Here is a 19,745-nt window from a genome sequence, read left to right as displayed (position 1 = left end):
CAATGTCCGTCCGCGTCCATCCGTGTGCACACCACCATCAAGCGAAAATCTAGCGAAATTCCATTTGAGCAGCGAGTTGCAGCTTCATTTAAGGAATAATCAAGGTGCAACTCGCGGCTCAAATCAAATGGCGGCCAGGAAGCAAATCAGATGTCACTCGGGGCGCAACTTGGATGCCATTTCGAGTCCCCGTACTCCGCACCCTCCCCATCATCCACGGAGGGGAGATTCTGCCATTTTTTTTTGGCGTTGACGCGGCCAGACGCTAGCATCAGGGCTGCGGGCACATACATATTTTATTTTTAACGCTCGAACAAGCTGCCTTAAAAAAATGTCAACCTATCTGCGAGAATGTATTACGACTGATTCAGCTTCTACCATGGAACTGTATTTCTGATCTCTAAGCGTCATTTTGGGATCAGTATGACATAGCAGAAAGGCTTTCGCGTACATCTGCTTGTCGATACAAAGTAGGAGTGTCGACAGCGCCTTGATGCCACTTGTACTGTGTTCTGTATAAAGCTTAAGAACATTCGGAAGTTTGATTAACACCTTTTTTTCCCCTCGCGACCATGGCATTATCTCCGTTCACAAGCTCCACCGCGCGCACTACAAATCGCATACTTCAAGCGCAGCGCAGCGTCGCGGGTTTATGGCTGGCTACCACCCTCATAAATCTTCCGGGTGCACAACTGCAAGATAGAACAACAGCGGGGCTTATTAAAACTAAACGGCCCCGGGGCATTCCCAGAGGAATCACGCCTGGCTGGTGTCATGCGTCGCGAGAGATTTCTCAACGCGTACATAAACGGCCAGCCCGAATCAAAACTCGAGAAACAAAAGTAAAAACACAACTCGTTTCGTTATTTTGCACAGGTCGCTTCGCATTCCGTCAGCGCGCTTCGGGGCCGAGTACGATGTGTTCGAGAAAAAGAGGGCTTTCAGGCAGAGGCTGCTACTCCCTTTTTTTCCCGTCCTTAATCGTCCTCGCTCAGGAATAACGGTAGCGCGGTGCGGGGGGCTCTGCAAACGCGGAGTTTCCGCTGATCCCCCATATTAACTTTCCGGCTTCCTGAACATTGAAACAAGGAGCGCAGTAGCGGTAGGGGGTGGATTCTCCCCGAGTCTGTTGCGTATGGATACGTTACATACGGCGAAGTGGCCTTAAAGTAACAAGCCAAGGGAGGCGACGGGTTCGGAGTAGGCCGAGGCAGGGGGAGAATGAAGGGAAACGCTGCCGGGCCGCCGCTTCCACGCCGTGCGCTCTCGTGGCGGGAAGATCATCCCGGCTGGATCATGGTCGCTGGGCTCTCTCCGGGAACGCTGCCGGCGCTCCGCCAGAGGCCGAAGAGGCGGTTTGATCACGGGCCTCCTCCTCGTGTCGCGGCCGGCTGCGATCGGCCCGGGATTACAAACGATACCCTTCTCTCGTCGACCCCCTCGTCGGCATACCGTCCCTGTACGACGGCCGCTGGTTTAGGAAAGCCAGGGGAGGGGGCAGTTAATCCGCACAAGATGGGCTCTCCGTATACCGCCCAGCGGACCGATCAATCTCGCGCAGCGAGAAGCACTTCATGGCTCCCCGGAGGTAAGTAATTACGCTGACAGCCGCGATTGATTCCCATCCTCTCCGTCCGAACGCGCCATCGCTTGCAATCCCCATGCCCCAACGGCCCGCCGCTGTTCCTATTAGCTCTCTGTCCGCGGTCGCTAGCCTCTATGAGTGGTCGAGGAAAGTGGCTGATGAAAGACTAAAAGTTTGTATAGGTACAAAACCAGAGCATTTTAAAATCGCAGCGCGCGCGAAGCATTCCGTAAAACGGCGCTCAAAAACGTTACTATGCGAAGAGCTTTTTAAAAGTGGTAGCCGTTTATTAGCGATGCGCAGCTATAGGGAATTTGAAAAGAGCGTCCTTGCGGAGTCGGTTATGATAGGGTGGTCACCTTGGCGCATGGTCAAGAAGGAAGAAAGAATGGTCGACACTTCGCTCTTGATGAATCTACTCGGTGGAGCGTGATATCCCATTTCCCTGCATCCGCTACAGGGAGGAATTCGCGGGGCAGAACTCACATTGGGATGGGATGAAACAAACGATTTAGCGCAAAATTAAAACGCAAGCTCCGGCATCGCCGCGCTGTCCGTGTTTTTCCCTCTCACGATCCATGTGCAGGAGGAGAAGGCACATCACTTGTAGGGGATGCGAGAAGAGAGGAAGGGTCAAGAGAGAGGTGTACCACATGAGTGTGTATGGGGAAGTGCGGCCAGGGCACTGTGATCACACGAAGGGTGTTTTTAGACTGGTACTGTGGAACTACGAGTTCGTATGCAATTTTCGCAATGCATCGCCAAAAAAGAGGCTTACGGAACAGGAAAGTGTAGGAAAAAGCGCGCTGTGACATGCAGATTGCTCAATGTGAGCTCAACCTGACGGATTTGGTTCCCGGCCGTGGAGTCTATAATTAAGGTAGCTACGAAGTGCATCTGGCTCGTGTGCAGAAAACTATGGCGTCGAGGTGACGGTGAGGGTGTGCCTCATAGCTAGGGAGACCAGACGTCCCGTTTTGGCCGGGACATTCAAGTTTTTGAGGTTCGCTTGTGCCGTCTTTTTGTCTTTGTCCCAATAAGCACTCATGTCCCGTTTTCACAGGAGTGCATAGTTTCAAAATTGGCGCCATGCAAGTTGATCAAACCACAAATCTGCCGAACCGCTACAAGTATACACAGTAAAAGCTCGTTTATTAGAACTCGAAGGGGACCATAAAATTGTGCGAATTAAGCGGAGTTTGAACTAGCGGGCGCGCGCGCGCTAGAATTGGTGGAAATCGCGCCACACGGTGCGGGCATCGCGAATTAGGCGCTACTACACGTTTGTGGCTGGTGATTTCGTAAATAATGTTTCGTAAATAATAAATGCATGCACCGGAGCACTAGCGCCAGTGGCGCAGCGCCCTCTGAAGAAGCGAAATAAGCTGTTGTAGGAGCGTAGCGCGCGCGCCACGCGGTTGTTTTCCTGTTTTTCTGTTGTTTTTGCATCTGTAGTAAATTTGATGGTTCGGATTTGCAAACATTGTAATCACCCTGGGCCGACTTCTTCAGCGCGCTGTGATGGAAACCAGGGGATCAGAGTTCGAATGAACCGTTCTGGACACCGACGCGTTCGAATTATCGGGAGCTTTCCCCCATTGAAATATTCCGAGACAAGCTGTGCCGGGAGAAGGGCGTGAGTTCGAATTAACCGAGTTCGAATTACCGAGCTTTTGCTGTATTAAAAATATGACCTTAAGAACTTAAAAATATTTACCAAGAGAGTAAAGCTTAGTCTTAGATCGATTCTAACCGAAGAATGCTCTGAAGTTTCTTGCCAAAGACGACACTGAAGAGGCATGAGGTCTTATTGATTTGGCCTGTACTTTCTGCACGAGTTCACAATTAGTTCAGTGCAGGTGCCGCCGGTCATGCACTTTTGTCGATTGATTGCAGGGTTTAACGCGCCGACGCAACGCAGGCGATGAGGCGCGCCGTAGTGGAGGGCTCCGGATTGATTTCGACCACCTGGGGATCTTTAACGCGCGCCGAAATCTCGTACACACGGGCGTTTTTGCTTTTCGCCTCCATCCTGATCGAACACGCGACCTCGTGCTCAGCAGCGCAACGCCTTAGCCACTGAGCCACCGCGGCGGGTCCAGCACTTTTGTCGTCTGCTTCTGCACCTCATCCGTGGGAGGTGCAGGGAAAGCCGTGAACTCATCCTGCACACCCTGCACCGTCAATAAATCGAAGGGAAAAGTGCAGGCGTCACGCGCTGCACTTGAAAATGGAAGACGCCAGTGTTTTACTACATGAATCAGTTCAGAAAATGCAGCGAAATCGAAGACGCCTGTTACTTGACCGGTTGACCATGCATTGTCAAGCAAAGCACTGAATAGAAACTAGAAGAATGGAACTTCACGTATTTCGATCTCCGAGAGATGGGTGCAATTCTTTAAACAGATGACAACAGGAGGTACAGGTGCCGTCATAAGTAATTGGAGCAAGGATTTGTGAATATCACAAAATTTTGTCTTATTGACTTTATGATACTCATTACCGGTTTACAGGAAGCTTTTTCTATTACGGAGGACTTATTTAAATGCACACTAGCTCAGCCAGGCAGTTTCCTGAAGGAGAAATTCCTGTAAGTTTGCAATACCATGTTCCAATTACTTTTGACGGCCCCTGTACGCTGCGCTGAGATTGCTTGCGTCGTGGAACTGGCCCTGTGTTTTACCGGAACTATGGTTCTGGTGAAGCGCGTTTATTATTTTTTTTTAAAGACGATAGTCTTTCTTGGGCTACTTAAACCCAGAAATTTTGGTCTGTCTGTATGTCTGTCTGTCCGTCTGTCTGTCGGTGACCCGATTCAGCCACCCGGCCAAAGCAAAACAGTGCCTGCGCAATAGTCTTATATAGTCACAGCTAAATCTACCCGTCTATGTCCGGTGGAATGTTCATACTTGTCAACATTGTTGAAGAAGAACAAGACATTACGCAAATATGAGACAACAAATCAATACAGAAGTGATATTTGCAGTGTTCCTTTATAGAAAAATCAAACATGCTTGAATTTGCGAAATTAAATACTTCATCAACTGCAAAAAAAGAATTCACTCCGCCGTCGCCTGCTGTCGCCCGCGCCACTATAGCTTCTGGGGCCATTTTAAGAAATCAACCGGCAACAGTTACGCAAGGTTCCACTAGGTAGGTTCCACGTTCTGCTTGCAACGCACGTGGAGTAGGGAAACGCGGTTCTATAAGCGAGGAAGTAGGGCGCCTCGATTAACGCGCGTCTTCGCCGTACGGCAGCGTTCGCATCGAGTCACCCGGTTTGGAGCAGTGGAACGCGGGAAATTTAAAATTATTTAAGCAAACCTTTGGCGTCTTTACCTTGGGAGGAGCGCGACGCAAGAGGAACAACATGAGAGGTGAGCGGGAAAGCGAAGGGAGGCATTTACTTCGCAAAAGCCGATAAAGTATATCGTCTTTTGACGGCATTTGCAACGAAAGGAGCAGATACGCGGCCAATTTTTTACTTTGTGAATTCGACGTGGATATCAACCGGCTGTCACTATTGCGTGTAACGTTACTTGTGCGGCTGAACTTTCCGCAGAAGTGGGAAGAATACTGCAACGGAGTCTTGCGAGATGAAATCCTGCTTTAAAAAAATTAAATTGTCTTCCAAATACCCCAACGAAGGATCCGAAGCGGGACCTTCGAAATTAATGCACGTGATTAAACTGTGAGCGGAATTGTTCCCTCAGCCTGAATGAGCTTGGTTTAGAGCAAAATGTAACGTTTTAAATAAGGCTAGTACTCGCATTAAAATGTTTTCTCCCAATCCTAACATGATGTGTTTCGTCTATCTCAAGGAATATGGTCACCCTACTCATTGCTTCTGCAGCATTTCATTTCGTGTTTTTTTCATGCGGAATATGAGAGAACACAGGAAGAGAAAGGAAGTAGAAACGTAAGGGAAAGAGGGGATATTTCGTGCGATTTTCGGGTGGCCCATCTCGTCATCAAAAGCAGGCGACTACTTCAGTTTACGCAAGCTGTATAGCGCTACAGCCACGGCCGGCCGCACAAAAGTGAGCCTGTGGCTTCCTCAGCTTCCCGATGCAGTTATCCGTGACTTAAAGAGACCCTGCAACACTTTCGATAAACCCTTTCACTCTTTCCTTCGCTTCTGGAAGCCCTGCGAAAGCTACAGTTATCGCCAGCACGGAGCGGTCCTGCGTGATTTGCTCGTCGCACCAGATACGCCTTCCGTTTCTGCTTTGTTTTTGTAGCTTTATTTTTAAAGTTGCTATCGAAAAGCGTTCATTGCTGCAACTGAAGGAAAACCGGCCAGCAGCCGCGACATGGCCTTAATTCGGGCCGTCGAAGAACGGCAAGACCGGGAAAGAAAGAAAAATCTTTTGAGCGAGTTTACAAGTTATCTGATGGGCATAGAGCAGCAATTTTTGGCTGAGGTACTTTGCGACCCTCTAATCTAAGTACTTGGTGTGTTGGGTGAAACGTTCTGCAAGCATTTAAAATTTAAGAAAAAGTTGAAAAAAGTGTTGCAGGGTACCTTTAACCGTGCACCTTATCCGAGAAGCAAACTAGGCGCAATGCGGCCGTGTCAAGGGCACGGGGGCACGATAAACGTTGCTATCGGTCAGTGGTATCTTATGTAAAATGTAACTATGTGAGTAACCGCGTCCATGCAGTCTCGTTCAAAACAGACTGGTCGCGCGAAAAGCACGTGTGCAAGCGAAATTGAGATGGTACAGAATCAATGCTCGTATTTCCACCATTACGCTAACTCCGAAATTCCTCTAACGCTCACGGTACTGTGGTGCGTAGGTGCATCTTTGAAGGTGATGTCAGAGCATGGGTGGTTGACTAGAGCGTGATGTAGCTGAATATACGCGGACCACTTCCATAAATTACTGCAGGGGCTGCTCGCATTGAAGCACAGACATAATGATTTAATAAATGCGTTCTTTTTGGTGAAGTAGTGTAACTAAGGCTGAGCATATTGCCACGAACTATACCTTATGTTTTGTTTACGTACGTGTTTCATAGCCAGCGTCTGGCCGCGCCCAGCTGTCTTAGCTGCGTTCGAAGCGAAGCGCGTGTTTCCGTCTCTTTATTTTGTATGCCGCGCGGGACACCCCATTTGAGAGGGAAAGCGCTTCGCCCTTTCGTGACTAGACTAGAACTTTATTGTTTGGTCGCAAGTGTGATCGATCTAATTCTACCGTTCCAGAAAGATATTAACGCCGAAAGATACATGCTCCAGGTCAGGCGCCGCGGCATTCAAATCACCAACGATCGCTTGCGCACGTCACTCTGTTGACTGCCTCTCCGACGAGTGTGTATTCTTTAAGTTCATTGCGGAGCACAAGATCGCTCCAATAAGCTCTGTTCATTGTAAGAGCTCTGCATATCGCTCTTGGTTTTGTAACATCTGGTTGAGGTGCTGGGTGCATACATGCTGAACCGCCTGGAAGTCGCCAAGCAAGCCCAACTCGTGCTGGCCGCCGACAGCAAGGTCTCCAACCCGAATTTGGACGACTGCCGGATAAAGTGAGCGAGTCATCACGACCGGCGCCATGAACAACGCAGCCACGATGAACAACGCTGCCAGCGCTCCCGTCGTTCTGCAGCAACCTATGGAGCAACCATCATTTGACGGGTCGCCTTCGGAAGGTACTGAAAAATTGATTGATTGATTGATTGATTGATTGATTGATTGATTGATTGATTGATTGATTGATTGATTGATTGTGGGGTTTCAACGCAGGCGATGAGGCACGCCGGATTAATTTTGACCACCTGGAGATATTTAACGTGCGCCGAAATCTCTAAACACACAGGCGTTTTAGATTCGACTGCATCTCATTCACTCGCCTTGTCCATGCAGCGTCGGCGTTGTTGTCGTCCGCCCCTCCCCTATTCTCCTCGCCGCGCGAGCTGCGCTCTCCGCCGCTCACCCCCTCTCCTCTCCCATGCCCCTCTCTCGTCCACACCCCTCCCCCTACACTATAAAAAAAAATAACAGTTAGCGGCGCCCGGTTTCGATCCCACGACCCTGTGGGCGGAACGCGAGGTACATGGTGCTCTTCCCACTGCGCCACAAAACCGAGACAGGATGAAATGCTACGAACGCGCCTTATATCCTTAACTCATTCAAACTACGTCAAGAAGCTACTGATACAACGCATGATGGGGCAATGATTAACACTTGCAATAAAAGAAAAGAAGCTCCCACTTACAGCAACAATGATGGAGTAAAGGTCGTTGCGACAGCGAAGCCCCAAGCATACCACTTGGAGAAATTGACCAAGATTGGCCAATAAAACATAATAATAATCATAAAACATAAGAATCATACGCGTTCCCGACACGTTTCACGTGATTTCAGAATCAATCCAACGGAAACACCAAGGGAACCCCACGATGCGTCGCATCTACACAGGGTTCCCCTCGCGGGGGGTGGGCGCAATTTTTTTGCTTCTCGCCTCCATCACAAAAGCTACCACCGCGGCCGGGAATCGAATTCGCGCCCTTGTGCTCAGCAGCACAACGCCATATCCGTTTAGCCACCGCAGCGGGTCATACTGAAGAATCGCTGGAGCATTTCGAGCGGGTCCAGACATTTAACCGAAGGGTCGACGGCGAAACACTTCGGCAAGCGTTATTTTAGCTTGAAGACCCTGCTCGCCCGAGAACCACGAGCGCGCCCTGACGACGTGGGAGATATTCAAGACGAAGTTTTTGAAAACGCTCCCGGCTCTTCCACGCATCAACCCCCGTACACGGGAGATCCTCCATCGTTCTTGGCTTCATGACAATATTGTTGGTGAGTAACAATCAATAATATTGCCGTAGATAAGACGGACGAAGAAGGCAAGGAAGGAAGTTATCACACACATCCGCTAAGGAATTTCAGGAATGCATTGCCCACTAAGGAATTTCAGGAATACATTGCCCAGAAATTCCGCCGTCACTTTTTCTAAACGTTCCACCAACAAACAATATGCGTTTTGGAGTGTCTTCGCTTAGAAGTAGTTTCTTGCTTTTTTTGTTTGAAACACATTAGCATTAATGGTTTCACTGGTCCGCTTTCTCAATATTTTGCATGTTTTGCAATGTTTAGTGTACCTTGCAGTGGGTGGCTGAAGATTTAATTCCCACGAAGCGACGACAGCTGTGCATGCATGGCCGCTTCACTCTAATCCATTGTTCCTTCATGCTTCAAAGGATCATCTCTCTCTTCGCTTCACGCACCGTGGTGGCTCCGTGGTGAATGCCTGCGATGCTGGCCACGAGATCGCGGATTTGATTTCTGACTTCCACGCACGATGACGAAAAGACAAAATGCCTGCGTGTTCAGGATTCTGACGTTACCGAACGTCTTCATGTAATGAACATGCATTTGTAGCCTTCCATTACCCCATATCCAGATGTCACTTATGGGCTTGAAACAGAAATTTCAATTTGAACTTTTTTTTCTTAATTAAGCTTGACGCCGTGTTCCTGATTAATAACAAGCACAATTACGGACTTTGCTTCAGGCAATGAATTCCGATTGTTGCTGGACCGTTCACATGTGAGGCATCCTGGCACCCCCAGTCATTTTGCCAATCCCCCGAGAGAGAATTGTCATAATCAGCGAACAGTTCTTGCGAAAAATATTGCTATAGAACTTAACATTGGTTTGCATTTAGTTCGATCAGTTTCTCCTTTACGAAGTTAATTTTCCCTCGTCATGACCCTGAAAGCAGCGAAACAGTTTTCACGTGGAACGTATGACCGCCCCGAACCGTAAGCCATACACACAGCTTCCGCTGTAAAATAAACAAACGCTAGCATGCCGGGGAAGAAACAACATCACGGTCGCGTAGGCCTCGCTGTTGTGACAACACACTTCTGCTGTGTGTTGCTTTCTATTGCGTTAGCGGTTTCCTTGCTTTGACTTTTTTGAAGTCAGCTATAGCTGCATCCTTTCCGCAGCGCGGCCGTTTCTATCATGGTCCGAACAAATAGTAAGACGGGACTGCAGACAATTTTTAAATGGGATCAAAAAGAACCGCCGCCTTCTTAACAACGTCAAAAATATGTATTAATAAACACAAAAAGTCAAGCGCCTTGAAGCTATCTCGTTCTTCAGTAGTTAATCTTTGTTTCCATACTCCTAGTTCTTTTTTTTATCTCACTGAGCTAACAAGAAAGTCGCCGTCACTCTCCGCAACCCTCATCAGCCTGCAGCAGCGCGTATTGCCGCACATTTCCTCGGGTTCCCCATCTGACGGGCACGGGCGGTGACGTCTGCACAACTCCCTGAGTAGTGCGGCAGGAGGTAGTAGTACACGGTGCGTTCTCGCAAGCTGTGGCATCGACGGCGACAGCGCGGGCCGCTGACTCACGCGAGGCAGAACGTCAACGTGACGTCCGGCCCGCACGCGCGCAAACGGTAGAATGACGAAAGAAGGCCCGAAAGACAAAAACCAAGAAGAGGGCTATCAGAAACAAGCGAAAAGGGCAGAGTGGCATCGCAGCGTTGTCGCGAAACTGGGGGGCCGAGGCAAAAGGGCCACTTTGGAGAGGGCGGCAAGCATGGAGGGAAGACGCCTGGGCAGAGGACGAACCACACAAGCTGCCGCTGTTACTGCTGCCGCCGCAGCCGCTGCTGCTGGCTCTGAAGGCAGCGTACGTGTGGCGCGTGTTCCCGGCGAAATGAAACCAATAAGGCACGCGCCGATTAGGGCAGCCGTTACACGTTGGGCGCTGCTGCGCGGGACTGGGGGGAGAGGAACAATTCTTCCCCTGCGCGCCGCAAGCTGTCGCCACCACCGTCCATCCCCCCCTCCCCCTTTCCCCCGCTCTCTCTCCATCTTTTCCCAGCTGCTATTGTTTCCCGTTCTCGCGTGCCTTTGCGGGGTCTTCCCGGCGTAACGAACCGTACGTGCCCCGTCAGCTGGCAGTTCCCTGCCCTTGTACACTCGAAACCGTTTTTGTGCTTATGCAATGCGAGCACCTTTAAGCTGTATGTAAGTGGATGTTGGGAAAAGTATTCGGAATCCGAATTTAATTGGTGCGAGGTGTTGTCATTCGTAGGGTGGCATGAGATACGGGGCGCGCAAAATATTACCAAACCACAGCGGCTGTTACCTGGAGGCGAGTTAACAAGATCTTGAAACAATGCGCGGTGTCGTATACGCTGTTAGGATTGAGTCAAGGTAACCTGGGTAAGACCACCTGCGAAGTGTCGTTTGAAGTGAAAGTTTTGATGGCTGAGCCTCCAGTCTGCTGCCTCGGCGCAGCCATTAAAAAAAGGGGAAGCCAGGTGAGTAGCTTCGGTGACAGCCCCAGTCCCAAGTAACTTCATGTTAGAAACACTGATGCTGATTGGCGGAGGCACCTCGCGGTGCTCTGGCGCCGTATTTCTGTTTCAGACTGTTTCTTTCCCTAAGTAAGTTTACAGCTGTTGTTTTGTCGACAGATAAGGAAATTTGTAGAAGCTTTCGAAGCCCGGAACACTATATGTAAAACGTTACAATCCCTTCCTAAAGACAGTTGAGAGAAGCACGAAAGCTCTCTCACGTCAAAATTGCGTCAAGCGTGCGTCGAAACCTTCGCTAAAAGCACGCTCCAACCCGACTTTAGTAGTAACGTTGGTCCGACCTTTCGTGAAAGTGCGTCCAATCCATTGTCAAGCCTTCAAAGACCCAAATCGGAAACGAAGAACGATTCCATGTGACGATTTTTCGCGCACCAAGTAAACACATCTACGAATGATTGAAATGTATACCAATAGTGTGTTTACGAGATACACGTACACTAGTGTGCTCCTTCTTTATGATGGATGCTTGTATTGTCTTATCTAGAAACGTTCCCTTTTCGCGATTTTCAGCTAACTGCTTTGACACAATGGAAGCGGCCGCTTTCACGGACGCGCCGTGGGTCCAGAGATCTTATCAGAGCTTTTCGGTCCACCAACCGGTCTATGGGGAAATGCAATAATTTTTTGACAGGATTTCATCGGTCCCATTAAGAAAGCTTTCGCTGTGATATACTCCGCTGAACGGAGGCAAAACAGGGGGGACTTCTGAAACGAATGTTTCAGTGCAGGGGTCCCATTACGCAGCCATGCTTACCAGTAAATTTCCTGGACATAATAGTAAAAAAAGAAGCAAAGGATTCACAGCACACCTAACATCCATAATAAGGACTTCTCAAATTAAACAGCAGAATGTGATTGGTGCACCGTCTCATCACTTCGGCTGAGACTACACGAACAGACTAGACGAACGGACTTTTTCAAAGCCCTGGCTTTGAAAAACAAGAATGGACTGCGAAAGTGCTTAACACTGGTTATGATAGCCAGTTCGCAGCAGCTGTTTTGCCATCAGCGTAACCAGTCCGCCAATTAATCCTTCGGTTTAGATTGTTTCAAATACTGATAAAGAAGCCTGTAGTAGCATGTTATCAGCAATGTAAAACGTGCAGTTGAACTTTTTTGCTGGAACAACAGGAAGGATTTGTTGTAAAGAAGCGGCGGCATGGCGCAGATTTGTATTCTGCAAAGTTATAGACGAGGCTGCAGAGAGAACACTCACGTCCTCGGAGGTGAACATAACAAGTTGCGGCAGTGCTTTGAGGCCCATGGTCTTGTAGTTGGGGAACATCTTGTGCCGTGCCGCCATCACAGCATACAGATTGGAGACCGAGCCACCTGGAAACGCAATCAGAAGAAATAACGGGGAAGGGTTTCAATTACCCAAACCAAAAAAATATACACTGGGCTCTTTATAATTCAAGCTCGAATGTCTCATGCTTTTGTCTGAGCGAATCAAATATGAAAAAATTATTTTGCCCCATGTTTTTAAGGTAGCTGTGTGTGTGTGCACCCAAACACGCACACTTACTCACAAAGACAGAGCGAGAGAGAGAATTATCGGATCATATCTCTGCAATAACTGTAGTACTCATACAACATGAACAGTTTCGGCGTGAGCGAATAGAAGAGATAAGTTCTTGCTTTTGAGACTATCTTTTTGAGTTGCCGCTTCTTTTTCTTGTTTTGGGTTCTACTTTTTATAGTGACCAATTAGAAATTTTCTAGCGTACCACTCAACACAACGCATATTTTTTTTCGACACAGTGGTGGCAACAAGCTGCCTTATGTTTACAATTTTGAAAATCTAATGTGCACACTTTTACACACTTCCAGTGTCAACCACAACTGGTCTTTTATTTCTGATTCCAAGATCGCTGCCTGATTGTCCCCCAGTATGAACGGAAGTACCTTTCTTGAAATCTGTTTGCGGTCGATGAACGGAGAATTTGTTTTGAGACCGCATAACCCCCCTCCCTCCACTTTTTTTTCTGTAGTAGCTGAATTACTCTTACACTATCGCAAACGTGTGCTTGCTAAAAATGTCGCTTCGTAAAAAATTGCTTCTTTCCAAGTTTTCTTTTTCCTTCATTTCCAGCCCGCACCCATCCAAAGACCACGCAATATAAAAGAAAGTGGAGCAAACGGCGGCCCGACTTTCGAGAATATGTCGCTCAAAAAAAAAAAAAAAGGAAAAACCGTTTGCTGCCGAATTTAGGAAGCAGCGATGAGGGCTGTTTTCAAAGGAAACAGGATTACCAGAAACACCATCTGCTACGTAAACTGTTTTCTTTGAGTTTCAAAACAAAACAAGAGAAAGCCTCAGCACCGGCAATGGAACTTTCAAGTATGCCAAAACCATCGCGCCACCACAACAGTAAAACAGTACTTTCTTAGTATTCTCTCCCCCCCCCCCGTCCTTCCGAAGAAAAGTGGAAATCCTGGAGCACTTGCGTGATATTGAAATGGTGGCAAGAACGCCGCAACCATTTCGCCTTCGCACAGCAGCTGGCACGTGCAAAGAAACCAATACTTCAGCCAAATTTATGGAATGTTTTCTGTTTTGTGCGATTTATGAACAAGAAAAAACGCGTTACGGCTTTCTCAAAAACATGCGCGTGTAATTTAAATTGACTTCGTGTTTGTGTTGATGGCAGGCGTTCCGCACATCGACCCCATTTCTGCAAGAACGCATAGCGGGTTCTGGTAAAAATATGGCCGCGTATCTGCTCCTTTTGTTGCAGATGTCGCCGGAAGACGATAGTCGACTGGCGCCCCAGGCAAGTAAGTGCCTCCCTTCTCTTTCCTGCTCACCTCTCATGCTGTTCCTCTCCCTTCTCGTTCCTCCCAAGATAACACGCTAGAGGTTTGCTCATGTCAATTTGAATTTACCGCGTTCTACTGCTCCAAGTCGGGTGTCTCGATGGTAGCGCTGCCGTATGGCGGAAACGCGCGTGAATCGAGGCACCGTACTACAACATATATAGAACCACGTTGCCCTGCTGCACGAGCGTTCCAAGCAGAAAGTGGAACCTATCTAGTGGAACCTTTCGTAACTGTTTTCGTTTGGTTTTTTAAAATGCCGTCAGGAGGTAGCGCTGGCAACAGCAGGTGACGGTTTTCTGCGGTTGAGGTAGTATTTCGTTTGCTATCGCAAAACCCAAGTATCCATGAATTTTTTTTAGTAAAGGAACACTGCGAATGTCACGTATGTATTGATTTACTGCCTTATATTCGCGTAATGTCTTGTTCTTGTTCAACAATGTTGACAAGTATGAACACTGACATCGGACTTAGAAGTTTATATTTGGCTGTGAGTATATATGACTATTGCGCAGCTTTCGTTTCACTTTGGCCGGTTGGCTGAATCGATTCACAGACAGACAGACAGACCAAAATTTCTGCGTTTAAGTAGCCCAAGAAAGACTATCGTTTTTTAAAAAACGGGCGTTGTAAAGCAGGATCATACCCGGTAGTAGAAAATTTGGAACAAAGAATCGAATACCTCTGAATTGGCAATATACCGGTGCCACAAACCTCGTAAACGCGACAAAGGTCGCAATTAACTTCAAGTTTTGAAAGCTTTTGTGAGCTTGGAGGCAACGGCAGCCGCATTACGCCGTTTAATGTATTATTTTTACGTAGGCGGTATATTGCAGAGGAGAACATCTCAAAGGCCGCTGTCGATACCGGTTCAAAACCTTGCTTCAGATTTCGCTTACAACCGGCAAAATAAAAATAAGAAGGAGTGCTTATCCGTGGGATTTCGCACGTTGTACGATGTGAAGGATTTCATCGTTTATACTTTCGTGGCAATACGGCTTGTTTGTTCCTGACAATCCAGAATCGGGTTTACTGAAAAGTTGAAAGGTTACTAGTGAGTGCCAAAAAACTTAGCACGTTTGCAAAATGTAGAAAATTTTGTATTATATATGGTGCATTCATTCCTGTCCATGTGCACGAGCTGGGGCGACAGCTAGTCCTCAGCTATCCCGAAGCCTTCCTACGCGGCGATGTTTAAGCCCAAGCAGTTCCTATTCTGAACATTATTTGTTACAGTTATTGTTTTTATGCTTTCATATTCTATAGTTATATCCTGTCTGTCCACTTGTATTTTATTTTACTTTACTGTTTTGCCCTGTAATGTACTTTACTGTACCTTTCTCATATTGTTGTTTAATGTCTGGTGGTCTACATTTTGCTTGTATTTTTATTACTCAAACTTTAGAATTTCCAGCTTATTTGATTTTGCTTCTTTATTGTACTGTACCAAAGGGGGCGTGGGTGCAGTACAAAGGGGGCTGGGGTAGCGTTTAGTCCCAGCCTGCCTCCTCGCACTTCTGAGGAAATAAGATCTTTGAATATTCGTGACTGAAAAATACCTGCCTTTATGCTTCATCTTCTATGCTATAAAAGTTGGCTGCCATAAGTTTTTGAGACGTTTCCTCTGGTTGGTGCGAAAGATGAAGCAGCTCGAATACAACACAAATATTAAAGCTATCTTTCTAAAGTGCTTAACCGGTATTCTTAAAGTCTGATATATCACAAAATTTTGACCGCGTTTCGACAAACCGAGATCAACGAAGTTATAGGCCAATAAATTATGGAGTTCCTCAGGGAATTGCGTTAGGACCATTGCTTTTCAACATTCATGTTGCGGAACTCGACTTTCTATCCTTAAATTAGAAAAAAAATTCCAGTACGCGGAAGACACAGTGATAACTGTAGATGTTACCAATATTGATGCAGGGTTTCAGCGCCTAGAGGGCGACATTTTAAAACTAGTTATTTGGTTTCAGGAATATTGTAATTTTGTAAAAAAGCAGGAAACAAAGCTGTTTACTTTAGGAATTCACATGAAGTTATAACTATAAACGGGAGGATTTTTTTTCTTTGCATTATTCAGACTGTAATTCCTGCCTGGGCTTACCTTTATCACTCGAAACAACCAGAAAGCTTTTAGGTATATTTTTTGAACAATATCTTACATGACAGAGTCACGTTAGACATATAGGTGACAAGCTAAGATGAATATCTGCAATGATGTATCACCCCCTAGGTAGAGCTCTGGGCGAAGTTAAGCTTACAGTGTATAATTCGCTAGCTGAATCTTTGCTGTGGTATGGCACCGCCTAATACGGCACTTGCTCGGAAAACAAGAAAGAAGAAATAATCGAATAATTCGAAAAATAGTCATGAGCGTAACCTACGGTACAGCGTTAAATGGCGTTGGTACGCAGCAAAAATACCAAGCTCCGTGTATACCGCCAGTGAAATGACTGTTGAAATATGCAGTGTTGAAAAATCGCCATTTCACTAAAGAATTTAGAATAGCGGTAAAAAAAGGTGTGCCACTGCGTAAAACCTACAGGTACACGAAACCACTACTGTACACTAGTCATAGAAAAAGAACACAGGACTACTATGTTCCGGAGGTGTTCAGAGAAGTGAGTGATGAATTATGTACTATAAACAGGAAAAAAAAAACTGAACAAATCAATTAGAAAATACTGCGCAAGTTCAATAAACACTGAGTAGGCGATGCCAGTTGACATATGTGAAATTGTTTATCGGCTTTGTGTTCAATGTTTGTTTATAGTCGCGTGCCGATGTCTGTGTATAATTTCGAAGTCGCATTAAGTTGTATGCCTGCAGGTGAGTGTGGTGTTGATGTATCGCTTTGATATGAGTAAGTGCAACATTCCAATTTACACTTTTTAATACCAGTGCACGACAGGAGAAAAAAAAAAAAGGTTGATGAATGTTCGGGAGCAAAAACGCTCCTTTTACTTTTTCTTTTCGTTTGTTATGCACTGGGAATCAATTTATGCAATTTTTTATTCTGTTACTTCTGATGGAAAATAATTGAAGGGTGTTATTTCACCAACTGCATGGTCACTTTACAAGCACTGCGTGTTAGATTGACCAGAAAATTATTCCTGTTCACAGGAATTGAATGAATGAATGAATGAATGAATGAATGAATGAATGAATGAATGAATGAATGAATGAATGAATTTTTAAGGTGTTCTGAGGTCACCAAAAACTATAGAAAGTGCCTTTCAAGTGTTACGTCCACTAAAAATGTTTCGGACCTGTTGAATGTTGCATGATATCTTTCTGCAGTTGTTTTTTCCCCCCACAAGATATTATTCATCAGAAGAAAACTAATGCTCACAAGTACGAGTGTCTGCCAGAAGGAAACTTAAACTCCCCCGCTAACCCTAAACCTTTAATAAAAATTGAAACAGAAGAGGTTCTTTCCGTCACTTGTGAAAGTGCAAGTACGATCTCTTCATACAGAAAGATTTACGTAGCTCGCCTTCTGGATTCGAAACTGGAACCCTTCACACGTGTTTTGCGTTGAAGTAAAGCTCTAAGAACGTGCTACGAAGGAGCGAAGCTCACCCGGCGCCAGGATGCTGTCCCCGTTGGTGAAGCCGATGAGATCCCGCATCTTCTTCATCACCACGTTCTCCATGAGGATGAACACGGGGGCGATCTCGTACGTGAACCTGCAACGACGGCCGGCCGGAAAGCGCATCGATGGATTTGTAAGGCGAGCTTTGAAGAAGTACGATGTGCTGAAGCAGTGCTGTTCTTTTCGCCCTCATCTGCACGTCATTCACTACCTATTTGGTTTCATAAAAGCTCACGTGAAATCTGGGAATAGACCCTTCTTGGTGAAAAACATACGGAAACAAATTCTTCGCTGATTCTGTTAGTGAGCATTAGTTTATACATTTTTACACTACCCCTTCTGTTGGTGCTGAGTATTTAAAGTATTTACTTTAACAGCACGAAGCCTTCAGATGATATTGTTGTGGGAAGTGTAAAAATAAATTCACAGCTCTGATTTTTAACTGAAAATACAACATCAACTACTGGCGTTCCCAGCGAATTAAGTTTACATTCCATATACTGACCACATAGAGTTAAATGATTACTGCATCATTACGGCAATTTATTTGTCTGTCGCGATATGATAAATCAGATCATGTTTTTTTCCGACCAAAAGACAAAAAAAATTATTCCGTATATATTTATTGGCATAGATGAACCGAAAACTTTCGACCCTGACTTTTAACGAAACGCTTCATTCTGGCCGAGATCATGTCCAGCAAGTGTTGTGTACATAGTCGCCGCATAGAGTGATAGTGCATGAAACCTTGCCTTAATTCTAAAATTCTGAAGGCCCAAAAAACCGGTGAAGCTTGAAGGGACCTTAAGTAGAGGTGAGAATAACTTAGAGCAGAGGAGATTTGTAACGTGTTTATTTATTTATTTATTTATTTATTTATTTATTTATTTATTTATTTATTTATTTATTTATTTATTTATTTATTTATTTGTTTATTTATTTGTTTATTTATTTATTTATTTATTTATTTATTTATTTATTTATTTATTTATTTATTTATTTATTTATTTATTTATTTATTTATTTATTTATTTATTTATTTATTTATTTATTTATTTCGCGTGTGTACAAACGGCTTGAGAGCTCGCAGATTAAACGCAAAGCAACAAAACCTCCCCAGGAAGGTGAAGTTAAAGCTAACCGACGTTAGTTTTGGGTGCACAGCTGCCCAGATAGATTTTTCGGGAACAAAGTCACGAGTCAAGAGCGTGCGCTTGAAATATAAACTTGAATTGAATATTGACGCAAAAAACTGCTCGAAGAAACGAGATAGGGAAGAAAGATGGTGCGGGTGCAGTTTTTTCACAGTCTTGCCAGTTACGCGCAAATTGTTGCCTGGAAATGCTGCAACAGCTAGGCCAAAAACGCGCAGTGTTGTCTTTGAGTGACTGACTGACGGTTTATACTGACTGAAATCCTTCGGGACAGAAGGGAATTTTAGCATTGCCTTCAAAATTCAGTGAATTGTGCTACGAATGCTCATCATAGATTTATTAAATAATACATTTTTCTTTTTTGCATAGAGACATTCTTTGTTAATAAACACGGCAAAATTTTTAGCGCCACGCATTTTTTTATTAAATGTCGTTGATATCCCTCTTTGTGAGATTCGCGAAAGTAGCAAACCCCACTAGTGTACTTTTAGTACACTATAGCCCACTTATAGCGAACCCGGTTTTAACGATACAGCGGCTATAACGAACAAATCTTTGTTTCCCGTTACCATTGGTATACATAAATTTTCTGTCCAGATATAGCGAAAAGCGGATATAACGAAGTGATTTCGGTTTCCCGTTCTGTTCGTTATAAGCGGGCTCGCCTGTATTAAACTTTGATTTCTTAGCTAAGGCTTCATTTTGTGTGAACGGAAATTGTGTAGGGAAGGTGGAGTTTGAGAAGTTGCATTACTTGTAAAGCTGGTTGCGCAATACTGTGATGTTTGTTTCTCGTATGTTTTCATTTTCTTCACTCTTTCTCACTTTATGTACGTATATATTTTTCTCTCACACGCATGCACGCTTACACATTATTCACCCCGCATTTAGAGATCTGGATGGTGCTTCCGGGGTTCACAAAACAGAAGGAATTAACAACGCCACGTGATCGCATTTTGTTGGCTTTTTGGCATGCTAGGGCAAAAGCGATCCCACATCCGGTGTACAGCCGTGATGGAGACTGATCAAATAATACTGAAAAGCATGTAAAGTCATGCACAAATAAAATGCGAATACGAAAATACGATAAATACTGTTCGTGCAGATCAAATAATGGTGCCCTAGTGGTAAATTTGGAAAGCCAGCTTTCACAATTTTGTTACTCTAATTAAGCAACGCGTAATTTTACCTGAATGAAAAGAAATTGCGCTATTTGTGTGTTCTCATTCATTTTTTTGTGTTCGC

At 45.5% G+C, this 19,745-nt stretch overlaps 1 protein-coding gene across 1 annotated transcript in view; it reads right to left on the bottom strand.

Moving 5' to 3' along the window:
* The window catches only part of Gad1 (glutamate decarboxylase), a 152,882-nt gene that overhangs the window by 27,156 nt on the left and 105,981 nt on the right, over positions 1-19,745 (bottom strand). The window contains exons 5-6 of the mRNA XM_077707721.1: positions 17,334-17,440; positions 12,148-12,263 (exon numbers count right to left, since the gene is read on the bottom strand). Coding sequence (XP_077563847.1) covers positions 12,148-12,263; positions 17,334-17,440 — 223 coding nt within the window. The remainder of the gene's footprint in view (positions 1-12,147; positions 12,264-17,333; positions 17,441-19,745) is intronic.

Source organism: Haemaphysalis longicornis, unplaced genomic scaffold (assembly GCF_048455015.1).
Source record: "Haemaphysalis longicornis isolate Haplotype H1 unplaced genomic scaffold, Haemaphysalis longicornis Haplotype H1 scaffold_4, whole genome shotgun sequence".
In the NCBI taxonomy this organism is placed as follows: domain Eukaryota; kingdom Metazoa; phylum Arthropoda; class Arachnida; order Ixodida; family Ixodidae; genus Haemaphysalis; species Haemaphysalis longicornis.
The sequence above is the reverse complement of the archived record's forward strand: the minus strand, read 5'-3'. Positions and strand labels throughout refer to the sequence as shown.